The sequence below is a fragment of the Prionailurus viverrinus genome, chromosome C1 (genome assembly GCF_022837055.1).
Source record: "Prionailurus viverrinus isolate Anna chromosome C1, UM_Priviv_1.0, whole genome shotgun sequence".
Classification (NCBI taxonomy): Eukaryota; Metazoa; Chordata; class Mammalia; order Carnivora; family Felidae; genus Prionailurus; species Prionailurus viverrinus.
Genome location: NC_062568.1, coordinates 195,694,288 through 195,718,841, shown reverse-complemented (window position 1 = coordinate 195,718,841; position 24,554 = coordinate 195,694,288). Strand labels below are relative to the sequence as shown.

At 42.2% G+C, this 24,554-nt stretch overlaps 2 protein-coding genes across 4 annotated transcripts in view; one reads left to right on the top strand and one right to left on the bottom strand.

Moving 5' to 3' along the window:
• The first annotated feature begins 6,024 nt into the window (after positions 1–6,024).
• On the top strand, positions 6,025–24,380 carry TMEM50A (transmembrane protein 50A). 2 transcript variants are annotated; one of them, XM_047873609.1, is made up of 7 exons: positions 6,025–6,183; positions 7,731–7,835; positions 9,798–9,910; positions 12,564–12,631; positions 14,408–14,500; positions 18,151–18,211; positions 23,912–24,380. In XM_047873609.1, the coding sequence occupies exons 2-7, from the start codon at positions 7,743–7,745 to the stop codon at positions 23,955–23,957; spliced, it is 474 nt and encodes a 157-aa protein (XP_047729565.1). In that variant the 5' UTR covers positions 6,025–6,183; positions 7,731–7,742; the 3' UTR covers positions 23,958–24,380. The 2 variants fall into 2 exon arrangements, with proteins under 2 accessions (XP_047729565.1, XP_047729566.1); XM_047873610.1 differs by lacking the exon at positions 6,025–6,183 and adding an exon at positions 6,576–6,686.
• LOC125173940 (RH-like protein) overlaps positions 6,755–24,554 on the bottom strand; it is a 56,755-nt gene continuing 38,955 nt past the window's right edge. The window contains exon 10 of one of the 2 annotated variants that reach the window (XM_047873601.1): positions 6,755–7,099. In XM_047873601.1, coding sequence (XP_047729557.1) covers positions 7,067–7,099 — 33 coding nt within the window. In that variant the 3' untranslated portion in view covers positions 6,755–7,066. Of the gene's footprint in view, positions 7,100–8,066; positions 8,234–24,554 lie in introns of those variants that run through there. The other variant, XM_047873603.1, reaches the window with a different exon arrangement.

The window sequence follows — 24,554 nt, the reverse complement described above, 5'->3', positions numbered from 1 at the left end:
TTATGATTATCAGAGGCATTTATAAGACACAGCCTAAATTAAAATTCACAAGCCTAGTATCCATTTTATTTCAACAGACCAATTTAGCTACAAGGCCCTTCCTTATCTCCTCAACCAAAAGTAATTATTTGGTGGTTCTCTTTAGCAAAAGATAATTGGTACTGAGGGGGTAAAATCCCAAAGAGAATCCACTTAAAACAAGGACCAAAATTCCATAATTAAGAAGGATAAAAGGTCTGATTTAGGGACAGCCAATGTTGGACAAAACTAAAACAAACCAAAACAGACACACACACACACACCATAATAGAAAATAATTATACACAAGTATTATAACTTTAACATAAAAATATGAAAGACTTGAAAATATATGTTCCATTCTTTATCTTTCAGTTACATAAATGCTATTATTTAAATAGGAATAGTTAACAGAGACAATTAGTAATAATAGGACTAATTAAACAAATAACATATGAAAAACATATAACAATATTTTTATTGTGTCCTCTAATACAATAGTTAATTAACTTTTTAAAAATTTTTGAGGGGCGCCTGGGTGGCGCAGTCGATTAAGCATCTGACTTCAGCCAGGTCACGATCTCACGGTCCGGGAGTTCGAGCCCCGCGTCAGGCTCTGGGCTGATGGCTCAGAGCCTGGAGCCTGTTTCTGATTCTGTGTCTCCCTCTCTCTCTGCCCCTCCCCCGTTCATGCTCTGTCTCTCTCTGTCCCAAAAATAAATAAACGTTGAAAAAAAAATTTTAAAACAATTTGAATATTTAAATTTTGAAGGTTATATTGATCTTTATTCTTTTTTTAAACATTTTTTAAGTTTATTTATTTATTTTTAGAGAGAGAATCCCAAGCAGGCTCCACATTGTCAGTGTGGAGCCCTATACAGGGTTTGAACTCATGAACCTTCAGATCATGACCTGAGCCAAAATCAAGAGTTGGGATACTTAACTAACAAAGCCACCCAGATGCCCCTAATCTTTATTCTTAAGATGCAAAAATATGTGACTTTTTAAAAGGAGAAACTAAATACAATAGGATTAACTAAACAGACATTGCTATTCTTTTCATTTTTTAGTGTTTATTTATTTTGAGAGAGAGAGAGAGAGAGAGCAAGCATGAGCAGGGAAGGGAAAGAGAGAGAGGTCAAGAGAAAGAATCCTAAGCAGGCTCCACGCTGTTAGTGCAGAGCTCAATGTGGGGCTCGATCTCACGAATAAGGAGATCATGACCTGGGGTGAAATCGAGAGTCAGACGCTTAACCAACTGAGCCACCTGGGTGCACCAGACGTTGCTATTTTTATTAAAAAATAAAATATGCAATGGCATATTTCTTTCTATCTCGTAATTCAGGATATTTTTATTCTTTCAGTTTCCTTTTCCAATAATACTTCTTAAACTGCCTGCAGCCTTTAGAACGTCCTCCTTTTCTTTTATGTAGTGGTAAAACTGAATACAATGACACGTAAAATCATCTTGACTTGCAACTGTGCTCTTATCAAACCCACATTACACTGATTCCTGGTGTCAGTCCAATGTGATTGCATCAACTGAAACAGCTTCTCAACAAACATATTTGAGCATGGTACACTTAGAATCTTACTTACTAGCAACAGCAGGTTTTTAGGCTTGTAGGAGTTTGTTTCCAGCTCTCCCAAAATGTCCATCCATATTTATCTATAGGCTTCTTTTGGTAGACCAGCTATTTGTCAATCAGGTTCTTTGCATCCATAAATTCATCATAGAGGTTATCCATGTCTAAAATGTCTGTCATTTTTTAAAAAAAAATGTTAATTTATTCATTTTTGAGAGAGAGAGAGAGAGAGAGAGAGAGAGGGAGAGAGAAAGAGCAGGGGAGGGGCAGAGAGAGAGCGAGCGAGAGCCCAATGTGGGGCTCCACCCCATGAACCGGTTTGTTTTCAAAGACCACCAAGCAGTTGTGGAGTAACAGCATATAAATTTCTGTTGTATTGTAATCCTTTTCTCCATTTTCATCTTCAGTGTGTTTCCCAACTAGAGAAGGGCATTCGTCTTTTCCCACACTTTGAAAATAGGATTTTATGGTAGGGCAACATTTTAACATCTTTTCTAAGCCTGGCAACAATGACAACCATCTTGTAGGCATATGTCTAAGGAGTCTATCTCTTTCCATTTCTACGAAGTCAGAAGTCTCATTAACTGCTCCTCTGAAACTGAAGTGTCACCAAAAACTTTCATTACGTAAGAGTCAATGTCACAAGAAAGTAAATCACATCCCTGTTTAGCAGCCTGTGTACAAGGTGTGCAGGACATTTAACAGGTAAGAGGTTTCCATTTTTTAGACTGAATGGAAGTTTCTGACATTTACGTCCGTACTATCTGCTGAATATGCAAATAAGTGAGCCACGTCTAGATTGTATTTGGACAGGATTATCAATGCTCTTTTGTTTAATGTTTCCTAAGGTGTCATTACAATCTTCACAGAAACCAAGCAGCCTATTTGAAACCCCATTTTTCAAATCAAAGAACCAAAGAGGTAGGGGGAACTCTTTTTTATTGCCATGATACAACACATCACTTGACATACTGCAGAAGGCACGATTATTGGTGAGATCTGACAGAATCGGCTCCATGCTGGAAGGGACCAATACATCCTAATCAAAAGTTCCCCTTTTGTTCGTCCACAGGACATTTTAGTTGCAACCTCTGAATCAGGAAATGTAACTTCACTCAGCTTCATAGAGCAATCAAGGAAGCAATAACGTAACACATGTTCATTTGGGGGGGTATGCCCACGCTAATTCAGCGACTGCTATCTTTCCTCAAGCACTGGTGTCTTTTTAGGAGAGGAAGACACTTGTCATTGATTCAAAAGTACTGCTTGTCTCATCCCACACTTGTGGTACTCAGTCTCCGCATGTTTTTTCACACCCCCCTCCACCATACCCAACCCCAAATTCTTTTCTGCAAGTTGTGCAGTATGCTCTCTTTGGATCATTTATCCAAATGCAGTTGCCTGTGTCCTTCCGCCTGTGTCCTTCCACCTGTCATTAAAACAACACAGATGTTTAGTCTTCTTTTTCGCTATTGGTTGGGTCCTGCTGGCATTGGTATTGTACTCTTGCATTTTCATCATCTCAACTCTTAGAAAACATGGTCACAATATTCACAAAGTTAAAAATTAAACTAGCATTAATTGCACCCAAAGAGCAACGGTTACGTGGACTATGAAGGCACATGATTAGAATTTAAGTTGCTCTGAGAAAATGCCACAATAGATACATTATGGTCAACCACAAATCATGGCTGCCAGTGTCAGTGGTCAACATAAGGCAGATAATCACCCTATTCATTTGTCACTAAAAATGATGTTGTCTTCCTTTTGGGGGGGAGGGGACATAATATGGGTTTTGTATCTCTTCCTATCCCCCAATCTCTGTCACTCTTTGCTGAAAACCCGGGCTTGTTACATCCAGGAAGGGTTTCTTGGAACGTGGGATTTTCAAGAACAGTCCCAATCTGGTATGGTTGGTCACCAAATATAAAGTTGATTACTCTCCCATTTTCATGAGTGACGGCTTGTCTAGTATTTTCAGATCTGCTATTTTGACATTAGCAAATTATAGTTAGCTAGAGTTTCTGGAAGTGTAGTCTAAGGCGAATCAAATAAAAATGGTTAACCAGGTCTTTCAGGCAATCGTTTTTTGCAAAGTTTTGTTTAGGTTAATCTGGATTGTCTTGCACTTTGCATTATTTGTTACAGCTGTTCCTAAGTTTCTTTAACTACAGGACCCGTTCTGAGACTGGTTGGCAAGGCCAACATCCAGCTGCACTGGCTTTTCCTATTTCGAATAGCTCCATTGTACCTACAAAGGACAAAAACAAGCACTCATTCTACAACGTATCCAAAAAAAGGCTAAGAATGACAAATTAAGCATGTGCTTTATTGTAAAAGCCATATAAAGATGCTTACTTATGTTTATAAAATATTTGACAATCATGTTAACCCCAGTAAATGTAAAAAAGGGTGGAGAGAGAAAACATCGAGAAAGGAAAAGTTGATTAAAAAGCTCCTATGGGGGTGCCAAGGTGGCTCAGTTGGTTAAGCTTCCGACTTCGGCCCAGGTTGTGACCTTGAGGTCTGTGAGTTCCAGCCCCACATGGGTCTCTGCACTGACAACTCAGAGCCTGGAGCCTGCTTCAGATTCTGCCTCTCCCTCTCCCTCTGCCCCTCCCCTGCTCATGCTCTGTCTCTCTCTCTCAAAAATAAATAAACATTACCAAAAAAGTTTCTATTAAGAACTGCCTGCAGTAGAATCCTCCACTCGGAGCCATTTAACAGTCACAATTAATCTTTAGTCCTAAGGGGTAAGAGCAATGTCCTTTAAAAATACGCTATGGATTGTATTGTACAGTTTTGCCTACTAATCAGCTAATGCCCCCACCCCCACCCCCCGCAAAACACAAAGCTACATTGTATGCATCAAAGGAAATCAAAGAAATTAAAGGACACAACGACCTTGGTTCCCAGCTTCCTCATACACTGTAGCCCCACATGTAAAAAAGGTGAACTTTGCGCCCCTCTTGACGACAAATGACCCGCGCAACCTTTAACTTAAGCAAAACGGGGTTCTGCTCTGCGACCTCTTGCTGGATTTCTTCCTCCAACCACTGCATTCTCTCGGGTACACCCTAGGCTATCGTATTATACCCTAAGCCATACTACTGTTGCCCCCGAGTGATCCCGTAGTAACACAACCCTCCCGCAGGACCGGACCTGCTGCGAGAACTCCACCCGCTCAGCGAGTAAGACCACAAGTGGCGCCCGTGCTTTTTCTGGTGGCGCCTTCTGGACCTGGACCTGCTCCTCCTCTGGGGCGGCTCCGACTCCGGGAGAACCTCTGGCTAGAGCCGATGGAGCAAGACCAAGAGCTTCTTGGGAGAAGAGCAGGCGAGCCAGGCCACAAGTGGTTCTTGTAATCAAGACTTCATTGCTTCCTGCTTTTGAAAAGGGTCACTTCCCCCAAACCGGTATTAACAGCGGCTCTAACCTAGATGACTCCCCTCCCCCCAACGGGACATTTGGCAGTCTTGAGACATTTTTGGCTGTCACAACAGCAGGAATAACCCCGGCATCCTGTGGGCAGAGGTCAGGGATGCAGATAAACACCCTACAGTACACAGGACAAGCCCCCATATACAAAATTATCAGGCCCCAAATGTCAGCAGTGGCTTGGCTGAGAAACCCGGCCTTAAAGCAAAGGGTGGGGGCGGGGAGGGGGGGTGGAGGCCAAGCCCCAGAAGAGGGTCAGCACGGGGATTTGGACTGCACAGTACACCACGCCCTCACCTGGGTAGTCCCTGCCTCCTGGGACTGAGCCCGCCCCTTCTGGAGGCGGAGCTACAATGAGGGCCGGGCCAGGCACTGAGAAAATAAGACTTAAAAACCTAGAACTCGGGCATTCCTGGGTAGCTCACTGGGTTGACCCTCTTCTTGATTTCGTCTCAGGTCTTGATTCTTGGGTTGTGGGTTCAAGTCCCCCATCCGGCTCGGTGCTGAGCATGACACCTGCTTGGGATTCTCTCTCTCTCTCTCTCTCTCTCTCTGTTTGGCCCTTCCCCCACTCTCTCTCTAAAATAACCAAATAAAAAGAATGAAACAAACACCCTCAACAACTTAAAGCTGGGGCGAGGGCTGCAAACCCAGAGCCACTCTTTGCCCCACGCGGACCGGCACTTCTTCCCGCCACCGCAGGCCTGAGATAACTGCAGGGCCCTCCGCAGCCCTCGAAAATTTACCACCTCACACAGGACAGATCCAGGGCCCAACAGACGCCTCCCTTTTCGGAAAGCTGAAGACCAAGGGCGACTTTTCACACCTCTGCCGGGAAGGCGTACTCAGGCTAGCCCGCCCATCTTCGAAACGCCACGAGCGCCCGGAGCACCAGCCCACTTTGGCGCGGGGCACCCGTTCCCGCCGGCCCTCCGTCTGCCCTTTCCCCTCCCTCTCCGCGCCGCCCCCTCCGCCCCGGTCTCCGCATGCGCGACCGAGCCCCGGGGGGCGGTGCTGCTTCATCCGGGTACCCGGCGGCGGGTGGCTGTTTTGTTTTCTTGGCTGCAAACTGGGGGAAAGTGAGGCGGCCGCGCGCGGCGTGACACCTGGCTCGGGACTCACTGCACTGGCGGGGCTGGCCGTAAGTGCCGGGCGGGAGTGGGGGAGGGGGTCGCCGCCACAGGCCGGAGAGGGCTCGGGCCCGGGCCCGTCTGCCCGGCCGGTGCCGACCGAGTCATCGCCTCCACCCTCTGGGAGGCTGCGGGCTCGGGTTGTGCCTCCCTGGACCCTTCCCGGACGCTTCCTCCGTCCGGCTGCCGGACCGCGCCCCTCCCCGGGACGTCGCGGGGTCCCTCCGGCGTCTCCGCGGTCCCCTCCTTTAGGGTTGGAGAAACAGCCCCCGAGAGGGAGTGTCACCGGCGGGTTCACGCGGCAGGGGGTGGCCGAGCTGGAACGAGTTCCCACCTCCTCCCAGCCCGTGTCCACTGCGGACCGAGAATCCCGAGCTTGGGGGCGGGGTTTGTGCGGCAGTGTGACGGTAATAAACTTGAGAAAAGTGCACTCGGATGGGCTCGGGGCGGGGACATTGAGACGAACCGAAACTAACACAAACTGGATTGCTCTTCCTCCCAGGGAAAAACAAAGGTGAATGGTCAAAACTGGGCTTGTCTTAAAAACATATCAGTATTGGTTACAATCTCAGTTTTTAATATTTAATGCTTAAAAGGGATGTTACGATTGGACTCATTGCTCTTTTTTAGAATGTCATGTTTTTGGACAATCAGGATTGCTGGCTACAAGAGTAGTTGAACAGACGGGTTCAGAGTCGCTGGTAGGAGTTTGGGTGTGTCTTGATAATTAGCAAGTTATACGTAATTCAGGCTTTTTCATGCTCTGAAATAGAGATAATCCGGATGGGTTTTAGGCCAGGTCTGCCTAGGTCTGCTCGCAGGAATGGTTTTATGTAATTTGTTAGGTCGGGATTCATCACAGCGGATGTTTTCGTGTCCGAATTAGTATTAACTTCAATTTTGTGCTTTCTTTTGGCTGGAAAACATCTGTTAGAATCAGAAACATATTAATATGAAATTGGTGTTCTTTACTGGAAGTGACACTAACACAAAGGGTTGGAGAAGGAAAAAAATAATGAAGTGAAAGGACGGGATGTGAGTCGAAGACCCGTAGGGCAGTGTTTAACTTCTTAATCTGAGCAGAAACACATGTCCTATGATAAAATGTGAAAATTACTAATACAAGTATTTTTTCATCTAACTGCATGCTTTACCTCAGCCAAAGTCTATCGTTGTCTCTCCATTATGTTAGTGCCCCTGGATTGTAAATGTTAAAATCACATAATAACTTAGTTTGGAATTAAAATTAATCATCGTTATAAATTTTTTCAATATTTGGATACCCACCTTTGTTCCTAGTTCTTAAATATACCAAAACCGTCTTTTAAGTTAAACAAATAATAAGCTAAATGAATCTAAATTTTGTTTTCCAAAGTTTTGATGTGGAAATTCATCAAAAAGTAAATATTCCGAAGAAGTATATGTAGCCAAAATAAAGTCTTTCACTTTTATTCAGTTACCCCTGAACTGTTAATTATCTTCTAGGAACAGAAGTCATGTTTGAAGCAAGTAAATAGAAGTACCTTATTTAGTTGATTTTTCTGTTTGTTTCTTTAAGTGACTTGAAAAAATGTCTGGATTTCTAGAAGGCTTGAGATGCTCAGAATGCATTGACTGGGGGGAAAAGCGCAATACTATTGCTTCCATTGCTGCTGGTGTTCTAGTAAGTGTCATTGGTAATTTGGCCATTCGTTATTTTGTTTGTTTTTATGTGTTTTGAATTCTGTATGAGGTTTTTAAATATGTACTATTTATTTTATCTTTGACCACTAAATTTGTTTTAACAAATGTTGATGTTTTGTTTATGCGGGGGTTGAGTTATTCCATTTTAAGAGTTGACCTTATGGTTTGATAGTGATTAGTACAATGGTTGGTTTTCTTTAAATGCATGGTATATAAGACAGTAAAGGTTTCTACATTTATTCATTATATGAATAATGCCTCCTTTTTGTCAGTACATTAAGTAACCAGAAAGTGTTTAAGAAAGAAACAAGTCAGAACCAGTGGAGAGAGATGGTTGCACTTTTTCATAATCCAGAGTTAACTTTCTTCTCAATCTCACTGAAAAACAAAAACCAAACAGGAAACTCATTAAAGTGTATTGCCGAGAAGTAATCTATAGTGTAAAATTTTTATTGACGTTGCAAATCCCTCAAGGCATCTGATATTTGTGTTTTATGCTCTTATGTGGTCATGTGCTCTAAATAATGGATTTTAAATAAACAAACAAAAATCTTAAGTTTAGGGACTCCTGGCTGGCTCAGTCAGTGGAGCATGTGACTGTTGGTCTCAGGGTTTAAGTTCAGGCCGCACACTGGGTGTTAAAATTACTTAAAAATAAATCTTGAAAAAAGAAAATCCGAGTTCAAATATCTCCTCTTTGCCTCGTCTCTGACATTTATAATTTATGAAAAATGATTACCCTATATTTTTCCAAAGTAACAGTAAAGTATAAAACGACTGTAGAGGGGCACCTGGCTGGCTTAGTCCGTAGAGCATGGGATTCTTGATCTCGGGGTTGTGAGTTCAAGCCCCACATTGGGCATAGAGATTACTTAAAAATAAAATCTTAAAAAAAAAAAAAAAAAACTACTGTAGAAATTCTGCTCTTACAAACATCCAAAAAAAAAAAAAAAACTTTACATTTTAGTTTACGAAGAAAATATCTTGAATAAAAGCATTGAGGTGAGGGTAGAAAAATGAAAGAGGTACTCGGGCTAGCCTGTAAAAATGTCATTAATAGAGTATGGAGCTGTCTGTAACCTGATAAAAATAATTTGATTAGCCTAAATTAGTTATTTTTAAAGAATTGCCAGAAGATGGCAGTTCTCAGAGCTAACTGGGTCATGATTGGGAATGGGGGTAGGGTACGGTGTTATTTTCAAAACCTTCTCAGTTACTTAGCAGAATTTGGTTAATATTTTACTCCTAAGTTTGTGGTTAGCTAATATTTGTGTAGTTTTAATGTTTTTCCTTATGTATTGGCCCTGGATAATATCCAGAACCAAATTCAATTAAGATAAATGATAACATCGTGTTTAAATTGAATTTAACCTCACACGTAAAAGCATCCATACACCGCACTATAATGCATCAAAAGGAAAAGCCAACTGCGGGGCCCTTACCTATCTCACGACACCAAGAGGACAGCTCAAATGCTGCCAACAATCACTATTCCCCATATTGTTTTGAATAATTTTTTTTTGTCTTCAGTGATAACATCTTTCTGGAAGCTTATAACATCAGCCACAAGCCACTCCTTCTGTCGACTGGCATGTGAATCACTTTTTTCCTTTCTCCTGCCATGAGATTATTACAACTTATTTCCAGTTCACACAATAAGATGACAGACTTTATTACAACAATATAAAATAATGACCAAAGTGGGCTTAGAAAAGAAGTTCGTGTTACGTGGTAATTGCTGGCCGACTTAAGGGTATCAAATATTTCCTCAGGGGTTAAGCCACATACACATTATATGCGAGAAACTGCCGGAACATTTAAGAAAATTTTGAAATTCATCCGAAGGGGTCTCTTAGATACTTTGCTTTCTTTTTAGCTAGTAAGATAGGAAGTTACTGTAATTTCTCACTAGTGTCACATTTTTGGTGTGTGTCTGCTTTAGTTTTTTACAGGCTGGTGGATTATCATAGATGCAGCTGTCATTTACCCCACCATGGAAGAATTCAACCACTCATACCATGCCTGTGGTGTCATAGCAACCATAGCCTTCCTCATGTAAGTGTCACTGTCCACACTACTTACGTAGATTGCCACAAAATAAAAATGTCTTACATGTAGTCGAGTAGAGTTCATATTTTTAAATGTCATCAACGTATTGGACATGGATTAAAAGTCAACTCGCAGAGGAGGACTTACAAAGAAAAGCAACCGTTCTCTTTCCTCTTCTCCCTTCCACCTCTCCTCTTCCACTCCCACCCCCAGCTTCTCTCCTCTCTCCTCTTCCTTCTGTACTGCTGATGTTTGTAACTTTACATTCAGGTCAGAAACTGTGTCCTTTGCCTAAGCGTTTGTTTATTCACTCAGCCAACAAATATTCTTTAAGCTTTTGTGTTCTAGGCTCTGCTCTAGGTATAGGAAATGCAGCAGTGAATAAAACAGGAGGAAATCCATGCACTTATGGAATTTATACTCAAATGAGCGAGGCAGAGAGTAACCAAGGAGAAATAAATTGTATATATAGCCTGTGAGATACCAGGAAGTGCTACAGAGAAGGCAGATAGATGTCAGCAAGGGTACAGAAATTTTCAGTAGAGTCAAGGAAGGCCTTCTGAAGAAGGTGCTTTCATAGGAAAGACTTGAAGAAATGAAGGAGGTGATTGTGGGGCTATATGAGAGAGGATCATTCCAGTCCTATGGAATAGCAAGGAAAGAGGCTCCATGGCAAGGAGACCAGGACGGCTGGAGTAAAGGGTCAAGGTCATAAAAGCCAGAGAAAACTGAGGAGACTGAAGAGGCATGAGAACAAAATGTGTTTCATGATTCTGCTCTTTTGCTGTTAAGAGCATTATTGGGCCAACTGGGGAACTTGAATGACGTCTGAAGATTAGATGGTGGTAATGCATCATTGTTAGTATCCCAGTTTCGAGGCTTGTATTGTTCTCTGAAACTGTCTTGTTTGTAGGAAACACATACACATTTCTAGGGTGATGGAGCATCAGGTTGGCAACTTTCAAAATTTACTTGAACTGTACTTGACATCTTTTGTGTAAGTTTGAGATTATATGTGAAATTAGTAATGCCAGAGAGCAAATGGAGATTGTTCATTTCAGAATGTGCCTGATCGTGGAGACTGACATGGCAGGGGCGTGACTGTTTGACAGAGGGCTAGAAAGTTTATTGAGATGGCTCAGCAAGGAGAAAAACAAGAGCAAAGTACCACTAACCCAAGAACATCTGCATTTTTAAAAAACACTAAGCTTGTTTGGGGCGCCTGGGTGTCTCAATAGGTTAAGCGTCCAACTTTGGCTCAGGTCACGATCTCATGGTTGGTAGGTTCGAGCCCCCCGTTGGGCTCTGTGCTGACAGCTCAGAGCCTGGAGCCTGCTTCAGATTCTCCCTCTCTCTTTGTGTCCCTCACCTGCTTGTGCGTTATCTCTCTCTCTCTCTTTTCCTCTCTAAAAAATAAGTAAAACATTTTAAAAAATTTTTATTAAAAAAAATCCTATGCTTGTTTTAAAATGTATTTATTTTGTGTACCAGATAATGTGGTTGATAATAGAGATCACTGAACATAATTATGAGTATTCTGATCATTCTAAAACTTAGATTTGAATGAATAATTATGACTTCATATTACTATTTAAAAAATTAGGGTTCACATAGTCAGCACATTTATTGGGCACCTGCTATGTGCCAAGCCTGTGCCAGGCACTGAGAATAAAAATGGGAAACAAGGTAGACACAGTCCTTGCCCTCATGAAGCTTACATTCTACTGGTAGACACACACACACACGCACGCACGCACGCACGAGTGGAGATATATAGATATACACACAGATAATAGTGTGTATAAAATTTTATAACTTCTTAACTTAATATATTGTTAACATTGTCCTGTGATGTTTAAATTTTTGAACAATTACTTCTAAAGAAAGCCAGGTTATCTCGATTTAGAGTGGTTCTCTGTGAAAGTTAACGAAAGATTTCCTGTTTGGAACGTGTATCAGGGGCTAAAAAAAAAACCCAACATTTTACCACTTGAATCCCTTTGATGATGTCTTCAGAGCAAAAAGCTTTTGTTTTGCTTGAAGTATAATTATTTCTCCAAACATTGGACCTTAGTACAGAATTATCCCCCCAAAAAACCCTCATTCCTAAGCCAATTTTAAGTACTTTGGGGTTGTCTAGGGACCACGCCCTCTCTGTTTTGTCAGCATGCATGTTACAGGTGGCGTTTGCACAAATGGAAAGCTAGATAGATCCAAAGCTAACGATGGTTCCATCTTAGCAAGATCATTTTGAGGATTTCACTCTCAAACTTTAACAAATGAGACATAATTTTGAAAATTTCACTCTCAATGTTAGTGAGCGTCAGAATCACCTGAAGGACTTGTGAAAACTCAAATTGCTGGGCCCCTTGCCCAGAGTTTCTGCCTCAGTAAGTCTAGGGTGGGGCTGGGGAATTTTCTCTGTAATCAGTTCCCGGGTGATGTTAATTCTGCTGGTCTGGCGGCTGTCACCACTGCTTAGACGCTATCTGCTTCAAGGGACTTGCTTAAGTTTACGTGAGCCCATTACTCAAGACTCATGAGGCCTCACCTTGCATTTGAGGCACTCTAGCTTATCGGCTCTGGTGATTTGATGTCGTGGGTAGTTTCCTCTTGGAGTCAAAGACCGTGATATCTTGGCTTTATTTTATTCACACAGGATTAATGCAGTATCAAATGGACAAGTCCGAGGTGATAGTTACAGTGAAGGTTGCCTGGGTCAAACAGGTAAATAGGTGTAAACGACATCTTACCGTATACATCCTTAAAAGTGAGAATTCTACATGGAAGGACCACTCGTCTAACCCCTTCACATCAGAAATAGGATGGAGGTCTGTCTAGAACAGAGGCTATAGATTTCAAGGCATAAGGTACAAGTCACATTTAATCGAAGTCGGCTGTATAGTATAGTGTACACAGTCTTGAGTATATAACCCCATGCAATAATATGTACCACGGACGGTAAAAGACAATAGCTAATAAAAGAATCCATGTGCAAAATAGAACTTCTAGTACTTTAAGCTATACCATATAAATTATTTTCTTCTCTTTTTTGCCAGCCTTACTTGATTGGATTGGCATTTTTGAAATAGTTTAGAATCACAGTATTTGGGGTGTGTTTTGAAATACACAACATAAATTGTACCATCTTAACCGTTTTTAAGTATACAGTTCAGTAGTCGTAAATGCATTCACATCATTGTGTAACCAACGTCCAGAACTCTTTGCATCTTGCAAAACGGAGTAGAGTAATAGAATTTTGGTGCTTAGGTTCACCCACTCCCTTCCCTCTCCACTGAGACTCCTGGGCTGCGCACCCAAGGGAGGCCAAATTCAGCATGCGTGTGGGTCGGCTTCCTCGAGAGTCCAGTATACGCAAAGACATGGGGGGCACATTTAGTAAGCAATTTAAATGGTAAACAAAATATTACATCCATACAAAAAGGAAACCTACAAATAAATACATTTAGGCAAAATTCAGGTGACTTTTTTTCTTTTTCTTTTTTTAATGAAACAGGAGAAGCTGCAGGAGTCAGCTCCGATCTACACTCTGACTCTCTGGTTCACTGTCTCTGCAGATGAACTTAAGTAGCAGAGATACAGGAGCCCTGACCTGCCATAACCGTGAACTGTAAACGAACAGACAGATGTTAGCGGCCAGCGCTGATACTGCTAAGCCAGTGATAGCTAGAGCCAGGACTAGAATGTGGCCCTCGCATCTCTGACTAACATTGGTTAGCTAGCACAGCTCGGGGGGCCAGAGTCCGTTGTATTTAATACCATATCTAAAAGTGTCAGCTTATTATTTTCATAATGCTCTTATGTTTTGGAGATGAAATCAGAAATTAAATACAGCATTCTATTTGCTTTGCTGTATGGAAGAGGGCAGTGTTTTTATTAAAATGTATTCGTGCCAATTAAAGTCATGTCAGTTCATCTAAGGGCTGTTTATTTTGTAGCAAATCTTCATAAATATTATATAAATGTGATTTAAACCTTGTTTGTCCTCCTCTATTAACATAATTTTAATGTAGCTTTCCTAAGCGCCAGTCACAGTAAGTTTGAATTTATTTTGCTGCCTGACTTACCTATTCATCTATCACTGAATATGAATTTTTTGCTCAGTATACACATGTTATTGCCTCAAAGTTCTCCTGGAGGAGTCTAAATTTTGGAGTACAATTTCTAAAAATATATGGAGAATGAGCCTGTAAATATGAAACATATTTTGTGAGATTTTTATAGGATGGTTGAGGAGTTTTTCTCAGTATTCATATTTAAGGAGATTAATTATAGGCACTTAGAATACAGACCAGCCAACAGGAAGAAGGCCAACGTCTGCACTGATGAAAGATACTCAGCACATCTTTCATTCTTATTTTAGATTTTAAATGGCAATGATACATTTTTTCTGTTTTGGTTTTTGCTTTCCTTTTGAAAAGTTGATTGAACTGACTGCTGCCACATGAGAAACAATTCTGGTAAAATGTTATTTCTTTTAAGGTGCTCGCATCTGGCTGTTCATTGGTTTCATGCTGGCCTTTGGATCTCTGATTGCATCTATGTGGATTCTCTTTGGAGGTTATGTTGCTAAAGGTAAGAGAAAATAGTTTACATTTTACCTCAGTGGATTACTGAAGTTGTGCATTAAAGTTGGTTATTTTATTTGTTTATTTTGAGAGAGAGTGAGCGTGCACGGGGGAGGGGCAGAGAGCAAGGGAGAGAGAATCCCAAGCAGGCTCTGTGTTGTCAGCTTGGAGCCGGACCCAGGGCTCAGTCTCACAGACCATGAGATGGAAGATCGTGACCTGAGTGTCGAAACCAAGAGTTGGACGCTTAACCGACTGAGCCACCTAGGCGCCTCAAAAGTTGGTTTTTTTATTTTTATTTTTATTTATTTATTTTTTTGTAAGTTTATTTATTCCGAGAGAGAGAGAGAGAGACAGAGAGAGACAGAGAGAGACAGAGAGAGACAGAGAGACACAGAACAAGCTCGGGAGGGGCAGAGAGAGAGAAATACAGAGGATCCAAAGCGGGCTCTGTCCTGACAACAGAGAGGCCAATGTGGGGCTCGAACTCATGAACCAGAAGATCATGACCTGGCCGAAGTTGGAGGCTTAACCTGCTGAGCCACCCCGGCACTCCAGGTTATTTTAGAATAAAGCTTTTTTTTTTTTTTTTTTTTATCTAGATGGGTCAGCTACTAGCATTTATGCCTGGGAACTCCCTTCACCCTATCAGTATTTTGTTCGTTTGGTATGTTTTTGGTATTCCTTTCTTCTGGTTTTTTTTTTTTTTTTTTCCTTCGAATAGAGCCTAGAAGTAATGGGACACAGCTCCAAACCTTGCTTCTCATTGGCTTCCAAAAACCTCAAAAGCAGAATATATATGTTCTCAAGCTATTTGGCAAGTTTTGACTTGATGAATGATATCTATGCAAAGCTCTAACATCCTATAATTAAAATTTATTGAGGTTAGCCTCCCTGGTACTATGACATCATCTCCTTCTAGATAGAAAGTAAATGAGCACTTAATGTGCAAGTATCAGGCCACTTTAAAGCAAGGCCTACAGGAAAAGGCCTGCTCTTAGATCCCTGGTTGAAATTTCACCTTGAGGGACCCCGGAAAAATACAAAAATCCCTTAATGTTCCAGGTAAAATTGACTATGCTTCTCACAGTAAAAATATGGTGTTAATGATTTGCAAAAACTGGACCAGCAGAGATCTAAACTAGCCCATATTTTAACCCTTTATTTCTTTGAACAGAATGTAATTCTTGGATTAAAATCGTGGGTTTCCTGAATTTTTAGGAAGCTCTTTTAAGTCTTATAGACAGGAATGATAGTCTTTTTTAAATAGGTATGTTTTTTGTTGCTCATGTAAGTTATTACTCAAACCATGCTACCAAAAATGTAGAAAAGAAAAAAAACAACTATAGCAGACTATAATAACGTCCTGCTCTGAAATGTTTTGGTGTATTTCCTTTGGTCTCTTCTTTTGTGTTTTTGTGTAGTTATAATCATACTGTAAATAAAGTTTCAAACACAGGCGTCTGCATTTTACATGATACCTTAAGTAGTTCTCTTGCTGCTACAAAATCTTTTATCACCATATTTTAAAAACAAAAATGTTACTTTTTTATCTGAATTCCATAATACTTGTTTATTGTAGAATACTGAAAACATAAAAGAGCCTAAAGAAGTAAATAATATTATTTGTAATTCTTCTTTCCTGGATATAGCTGTTATTAATACAGAGCCCCTTTTTTTGGAGAGTGTTTATCTCCTAGAGTTTTTAGTGATTTTTTTTTCCTAAAGGTTTCTGGAGTCAAGTTATGCTTTGAGAATTATTATCAGGAGATGTGTAATTTTATAAGTTGCCTTTCTGTAGGATCTTTATGAGCCATTGTTACCACTAATACGGAATATTTAATGTGGCCTTGTAGTAGTGAAGGCCTGTGCAAACCAGCTGTTACGGTAATCAGATTAAGTTAAAACTATTCTTTTTTTTTTTTTTTCAACGTTCATTCATTCTTGGGACAGAGAGAGACAGAGCATGAATGGGGGAGGGGCAGAGAGAGAGGGAGACACAGAATCAGAAACAGGCTCCAGGCTCTGAGCCATCAGCCCAGAGCCCGACGCGGGGCTTGAACTCCCGGACCGCGAGATCGTGACCCGGCTGAAGTCGGACGCCCAACCGACTGCGCCACCCAGGCGCCCCAAGTTAAAACTATTCTGAGAAAAAGTGGATAATTTATCTATTCATCACACCTTGGCTCCAGTAGTAGAAACTTAGGAGAATTTCAACTTCAGTCTGGGATACATTGGAACAAATGTTCCCCTGGCAGTCACTAGTGGCCACTCTGTCCCTCCAAATGTTTAGGCCAAAAACTGGGTGATTAAGGCCTGTCAAAGGTGATACCTCTTGTTCTCTCTCACCCCACATCAGTCCATCAGCAAATCCTATTGATTCTGCTGTTAAAATATATCCTGAATCCCACCACTTTATTTTTAAGTAATCTCTACACCCAGTGTAGGGCTTGAACCCACCACCCCGAGAAGAAGAGTTGCACACTCTACTGACTGAGCCGGCCAGGAGCCCCCCGAATCCCACCACTTTTTACCATCTCCATTACTGCCACCCTCATTCCGTCCCTTGTAGTCTCTCGTCCGACTTCCTGAAATAGCTTCCTCTTTGGTCTCTGTTTCTCCCCTTACCCTTTTACTCTCCCGTCCCCTCAGCACAGCAGCCAGAGGAATCCTCTTAAAATATGTCAGCTCATCTTACTTTTCTGCTCAGACCCTCCATTGGCTTCTCATCTCCCTCAGAACGAAAACCAGAGCCCTCACCATGACTGCAGAGCTCTATAGGATCTTCACACACATACACACACACACACGCACACACACACACGCACACGCACGCACACGCACGCACGCACACGCACACACGCACACACGCACGCCCAGTTGGCCCCTCGTACTTTCCTGATCTGTCTCCTGCTTTTCTCTCTTTTGCACACATGACCATTCCTCTCAGGTGCCCGTATGTTCCCACCTCCAGGTGTTTGTGCCCTCTGTTCTGCTGCTTCTGCATGGCCCCTACCCTCACATCCTCCCTGACCTTATGCCAGTGTCACCTTCTTGTGAGCTCTTCCTGGCCACCTGTAGAAAATACATCATTCAAGGGGCAGCTGGGGGCACCTGGGTGGCTCAGTTGGCTAAGTGTCCAACTCTTGATTTCGGCTCTACTCGTGATCTCACAGTTTGTGGGATCAAGCCCCACATCGGGCTCTGTGTGGACAGCAGGGAGCCTGCTTGGGATTCTCTCTCTCCCTCTCCCTCTGCCCCTCCCCCACTCACGTGCTCTCTCCCTCTCAAGATAAAAAAAATAAACATTTTTTTTAAATGGCATCATTCACTACACTTCTCTTACCTTTTCCCACTTCATTTGTTTCTCCTTCTTTTCTACATTGTTTAGCTTCATGAAGATGAAAAATATTTTGCCTGTTTTATTCACTGCCATATTCTCAGCACATAACGATGCTGAACATAATATGCACTTGCTAAATATTTGTTAATTGAAGGAATCACTTACTAAACCAGTGCTAGACTCTGTCACGCGTATTACATCATTTAATAAATATTCAAACCAACCATGGTTACTAGAAAATTTAATTATGTAAGGCAGGAAAACCGCTGTTCACCAGTATATCAGAAACTAAACGTTCGCAACTATTTTTACAGAAAAAGCCATCGTATATCCTGGAATTGCTGTATTTTTCCAAAATGCCTTCATCTTTTTTGGGTAAGTTTCTTTTGCATTCTTCATCCTATTTTCTTAATTCTTTTTTTATAATTGTTTCTTTTAAGTCACTTACTATATTTAGTTGCTTAAATTTACCCTGTCCAGTGCCCCTCCCCCATGCTGTGTCATAACATGTAAAGAATGAGGCTGAGAAAGATATTTTAATACATGAGTTGGTTCGTTGCCAACCTTGGGAACATACACTGGTTTTTTAAACTGCAACCATGTCCCCTTTAATGAAGAACTATGATTTGTGTAGATTTAGTTATGTAACACTGACTATGTTCATTTTATTTTATTCTTTATCATTTGCCTATGTTTCTTTTCTTTAAAAAGAGAGTTTACATTCTTTTTTTCCAATAAAAAAAAAAAAATATATATATATATATATAATAGAATTTAGAATAAAATTTAGAATAGAATTTAGAATAGAATTTAGTGATTCATCACTTCCATATAACACCCAGTGCTCATCCTGACAGGTGCCCTCCTTAATAACCCATCACCCATTTAGCCCATCCCCCCACCCAACACCCCTCCAGCAACCCTCAGTTTGTTCTCTGTATTTAAGAGTCTCTTATGGTTTGTCTCCCTCTCTGTTCTTACATTATTTTTGCTTCCCTTACCTTATGTTTATCTGTTTTGTATCTTAAAGTCCTCATGTGAGTGAAGTCATGATATTTGTCTTTCTCTGACTCATTTCGCTTAGCATAATACCCTCCAGTTCCATCCGCGTAGTTGCCAATGGCAAAATTTCATTCTTTCTGATTGCTGAGTAATACTCCATTGTATATGCATATATAGCACATCTTCTTTATCCATTCATCAGGACAATGTTCATGTTAAATCTGTATCTCTAACAGTTGCTTTCAGTGAAAGCCTGCTTAAAACCCTTTCTCCTTACAATTTTGTTTCCGAGTGCATTTTATAGTTCTTTCTATCCTTGGCATTACTAGAACTTATGCATGAGATTTGAGGTGTGGAGAAGTCCTAACATTCTTTATCCTTCTGATGCAATGACAAATGAAAAGATTAAAAAATCCCCTGAAAAGGGACACCTGGGTGGCTCAGTCGGTTGAGTGACTGACTTCGGCTCAGGTCATGATCTCACTGCTCATGAGCTCGAGCCCTGTGTCGGGTTCTGTGCTGACTGCTCGGAGTCTGGAGCCTGCTTTGGATTCTATGTCTCCCTCTCTCTCTGCCCCTAACCCACTCACATTCTGTCTCTGTCTCTCTCAAAAATAAATAAACATTAATAAATTTTTTTAAAAATCCCCTAAAAACCTTAATACGTTTATCAATAATCTTCTTCAGTGTTCACTCTTTAGGGAAACTAAGGGTCTGCCCTTTTCCCTGGCCTTAGCCTCCCCAACCCCAGCCTCACCACAGCTTCTCTTTATCTTCTGCATCAGGGATTCTTAACCATCATACCATGAGTAGGGATCTGAAGATGGGGAACCACCAGACATTTGTGTATGCAAGACACTGGTGTTTCAGCTTGTTTCTGGGAAGAGATCTATGGCTTTCACCAGATATTCCAAGAAGTCCCTAATCCAAAAAAGGTTCAAACACTACTGTATGTTGTAGGACAATCCATGGTCAGACTTTCCTTCTCTGCTCCTTCCTACCCACCCCCCCAAAAGGGGAAATCGAAGCCCCGTATCCACTTGTTGCCATTCAGTAACATTCAGCCGTGATATTCAGACTTCTTCCTTCACCAGGAATTCTTGGAATTTTATAAAATCAGTTTGGAAATAAGACAAATGTGAACTTGGGGACGCCTGAATGGCTCAGTTCATTGAGAATCAGACTTCAGCTCAGGTCATGATCTCGCAGTTCATGATTGGAGCCCCTCTCTGCTGTCATCATAGAGCCCACTTCGGATCCTCTGTCCCCCTCTCCCTGCCCCTCCCCTGCTGGTTCTCCCTCCTTCCCCCTCCTCAATAAATTAACCTTAAAAAAAAAAAGTGTGAACTTAGGAGTGGCAAGAGGCACAACATCTTTGGGTCATTCTTATAAAACTAGTGGAGAAAACCCAAAGAACAACAACAATAACAAAACAATACAATAATAACAACAATAACAAAATAAACAAATAATAAACAACAATAACAAAAAGTTAAGCCACTGATTTTATGTGGAAAATAATAATGACCAAAGTTCATTGAGCAATTATTATGCACGAGGCACCTTTCTTTTTTTTTTTTCTTTTTTTTTAATGTTTATTTCTGAGACAGAGAGCATGAGCGGGGGAGGAAGAGAGAGAGAGGGAGACACAGAATCTGAAGCAGGCTCCCGGCTCTGAGCTGTCGGCACAGAGCCCGACGCGGGGCTCAAACTCCCAGACTGTGAGATCATGACCTGAGGCGAAGTCGGTCGCTCAACCGACTGAGCCACCCAGGTGCCCCATGAGGCACCTTTCTTAGTGTTTTACCTGTATGCTCTCAGCCAATCCCCGGCACAGCTCTGGAGGACACCCCGTCATCCCCATGTTATATGTGAGAACAAGCACAGAGAAGGTAGGCTCCTTGTCTGAGATCGTCCGGCTAGAACTGAGGCTGACTCGAGTTCAGGCTCCAGCTACTGGGATGATGACATTTGAAATCTGGGGTGAATTCAGTTGGCGTTTTCTCCTTTTGCTGTCCGCCACCGGTTGTTTAGTGTTAGTTCTGTTTCCCTCCTCCCCCGTCCTTTTTTTAGAGTGTAACACTAGACTTCAAAAATGCAGCATGAGTAAACCTCGTTCCTCAACGTATGAAATAAAATTTGAGGACGTTTGTTATTTTGTAGGGTAGTGTAGCATGCTTATGAGAAAGACAGCGTTGACAGTTAGGATTTCTTGTCATTTCAAGCTGCGGTGCTGAGGCTTGGGCATCTGTAAGGAAGGAGCAAGCACCCTGAGCTCGCTACTCCCGTATGTCCCCAGCGGTAGAGGTGCCCCGAGAACTAAGTACCCCACAACTTCAGCCAAAGGAAGGTAGCATAAGGGTGCGTACGAAAAGCTTCCTAGGGAGGGGATTTACTGAGAACCAGCCAGGAAGGGGAAACGGCAGCCTTCTTTATCATTATTTACTCTGGCAGTGATAAAGGATGAAACAGGTTCCACGCTGAGACGCTGCTTGTGGCAGAGAAGTCACTCTGTCACAGCACGGAGGAACAGAGGATTGAGGGGGAAGATTTTCGGGAAATGTGTATCTCTTCCAATGAGAGAAGAAACACTAAGTTCATACAGCAGTTTTCATATGTCACAAAACCTCGGAAACCAGTCATGGACTTGTCCCAAATTACGATAAATTCCTTTTATATGCAACAAGTTTGGTTAGTTTCTCATTTGGTCCTGTTGTCCCTGTTAAGTCTAAAAAGGAATTCGGGTTTTTGAAAATACTATAAGCAAAGTGAAGTCAAATTCAGCAAATAGGCACTGCTACTAGGGTAGTTGTAGCTGATTGCCTACCATTCTGATTCGTAACAGAACAATACTCAGCAACAGCTGAGAAATTACGGTTTCAGAAATCAGACACAGATGTCAGTACCAAAGGTGACCATCTGACAGTGTAGGAGGGACTGGCTTTTGCCCAAGAAACTCTTCAGATTACAGTTTACATCTGTTGGGCAGTATTCTGAAGCGTGTCGCATTCAGGCTCTCTGGAGGGTGGAGGCCTCCCTCATCCTAACCAGAAGATAGAGACCAGATCACTTTTTGGAGCATTTAGGAAATCCTTTATAAAGAGAAATTAACATACTTGCGAGAGTGTATAGACCGTTCCCTGGTTGCATTTTTGTTTTCATCAAAAGACGCTCAAGTGTTTATTTTTCTAAGGGTAAACTGATCATTAGGATTGTAGGCTTAACCTTAAGTATACACTGCTAACTGGGAAACAGATGAGAAAACAAAATGAAAACCTCCATATGCCACTGGCGTCTGCTTCCGTCTTCAGTTTCGCCCTCACGCTGCCCCCCCCCCATCCAAGGCCCAGCGAACCTGCCTCTGAATTGTCTTACACTTGTTCCCTTGTTGTCCATTTCTCCTGTTCGGTCACCACCATCCCGTCCTGAGCAGTTCACATCCCTGATTGGTTCCTCCCTTGAATCCAGTTTTCCTGTGTCACTTTTCCATCTAAAAACATGGCTCTAATCCTGTCATTTCCCTTGTTAAAATTTTTCAACGTTTATTTATTTTTGGGACAGAGAGAGACAGAGCATGAACGGGGGAGGGGCAGAGAGAGAGGGAGACACAGAATCGGAAACAGGCTCCAGGCTCTGAGCCATCAGCCCAGAGCCCGACGCGGGGCTCGAACTCACGGACCGCGAGATCGTGACCTGGCTGAAGTCGGACGCTCAACCGACTGCGCCACCCAGGCGCCCCCCTTGTTAAAATTTTTCAAAACTTGGAGCTGTCTCCAGAAGAACTCAACACTAGCGGCCATCCCGCAAGATTCTGTCCACAGTTCTGTCTTGTTTATCCTGTACGGTATTTTCTGTTTTATTGAGCCGACGGTTCAGAATCAAGAGATTTTTACATCAAAATCTGAATTTTTGGCTTTTCTTCAAAAACTGGAAGATCTGACGATCCTGAGCCTCGCATGGCAACCATCAGCTGGAGGCGAATAGTTGTTCCTTTCAAGTAGGGGACGCAGCTCAGCAGAACCCCATTTCAGAAACCGGCCGAGAGGGGGGTCGGTTGCCCCCTGGAGTAGAGTGCGCAGGCTGGCACTGCCCTCTTGACTCACTTAAGACTCGGAAAGCCCCTGTGGGCAGTTTGCCACCCTGGTCAATTGGCTTACCAAATCCTGGCCACCTCCATTCCCTCCCTTTCTTACCCCTGGAGCTCTAATCTAGCTGTACTGGACTCTTCCTGTTCTGCACCTCAGACACCTTTATGTGTATCTGCAGATCTAGACCTAGACAGGTACCTTCTTATGTGTGTAATTGCCCTCTTGCCCCTCTTAAGTTGAAACCTTGAAGAGAGCTGTAGATAGCTCCGCCCCCCAAACCCGGGATTGTACGTTCTGTGTGTGCGTGTTCCTGACGCCACAGTCTCCTGGGCTTTTCCTCCTGGGCTCTTCCCGAGGCCCCGTGGTCTTTTCTTCCTCTTTGCCTTTTGATCTACTGTTTCCTCTCCTGAAACCTCTTCCTTCGTCAAACTAGCTTCTGTCCCTGCAAATCTCCCATTCAGACTCCTGCTTGCCCCTCAAAGCCCATCTCAAATATTACTGCCCCTGTAACTCCTTTTCTAACACATTCAGGCCGAATAAATTCTATAGGCTTCTGTGCTGCCTCAACATGTGGTATAAATACCTCCTCCCCCTTCCTCACCTCTCTCGCCATTACCACGCTGTGTCATCAAGAACGTGAACAACTTGAGGGCAGGGACCCTGTATCTTACTCATCTTTGTAGCCCTAGCATCCAGCACGTCTACACTCAAGAAAGGTTTGTGGAATGAATATGATAGTATGGTTACCTACCAAACTCTGGTTAACTTTTTAAGGGTGACATACGTCTTCAGCCCCTGGAGGCTAAGGCAGTGGTGGAGTTGGTGGGTGACTGCACACGATCGGTGTCTATTCTGATACGTTCCATGGCTTTTTTCATACAACTCGGCAAGTCTTTGTTGCCAGTTTCCCACCATTTTCCAAATCTCACATACTCATTTTAGCCCCAAACTCAACTAGGTGTGATGTTTCTGATTTCATTTGCAGGGGACTGGTTTTTAAGTTTGGCCGCACTGAAGACTTATGGCAGTGAAAACCTCCGACTTACTTCTGCGCAGCAGCCCTGCATGGGTTTTTTACTTTTCACTCCCAGTTTTTTGTAATGCCATTTTCTAAGCTCATTTTTGAGTGTGGTCTCAGCTTCAATTTGTGTACTACTAAAATCATGAGAACTTCCTGTGTAAGCAACAAAAATCGATTGTGGTAAGCATTGGATTTACTTATAAAATGTTGAAAATATGCCACATGAGTAACTTTAATTAAGTCTTATCATGGTATAACTTGTAAAAATCAATTACAGAAGAAATTACGGATGCATCTCATATGAGCATTTGTCATATCTAAGGTCCAAAACTGTGATTCAAGTGCTCTGAAGATTTAATGTGTCTGTGTAAATGTGGCTTCTTCTGTGTCAGATGTTAAATAAGATATAAACATTTTCATGTTTTTAAATCTACACGGTGGCCAGAATTCTTTCTTGCTATACTTTGGTTTCTACAGTTTTGCCAAAAATTCTGCAAACATTTCAGTGTCAGTAGCCACTGAGGGTCTCCCAAGGGGGAGTGAACCTGTCGGAAGAGAAGCTCCTGATTTCAGCCACGAGGCTGCTCAGAAGTGTCCCTTCAGTACC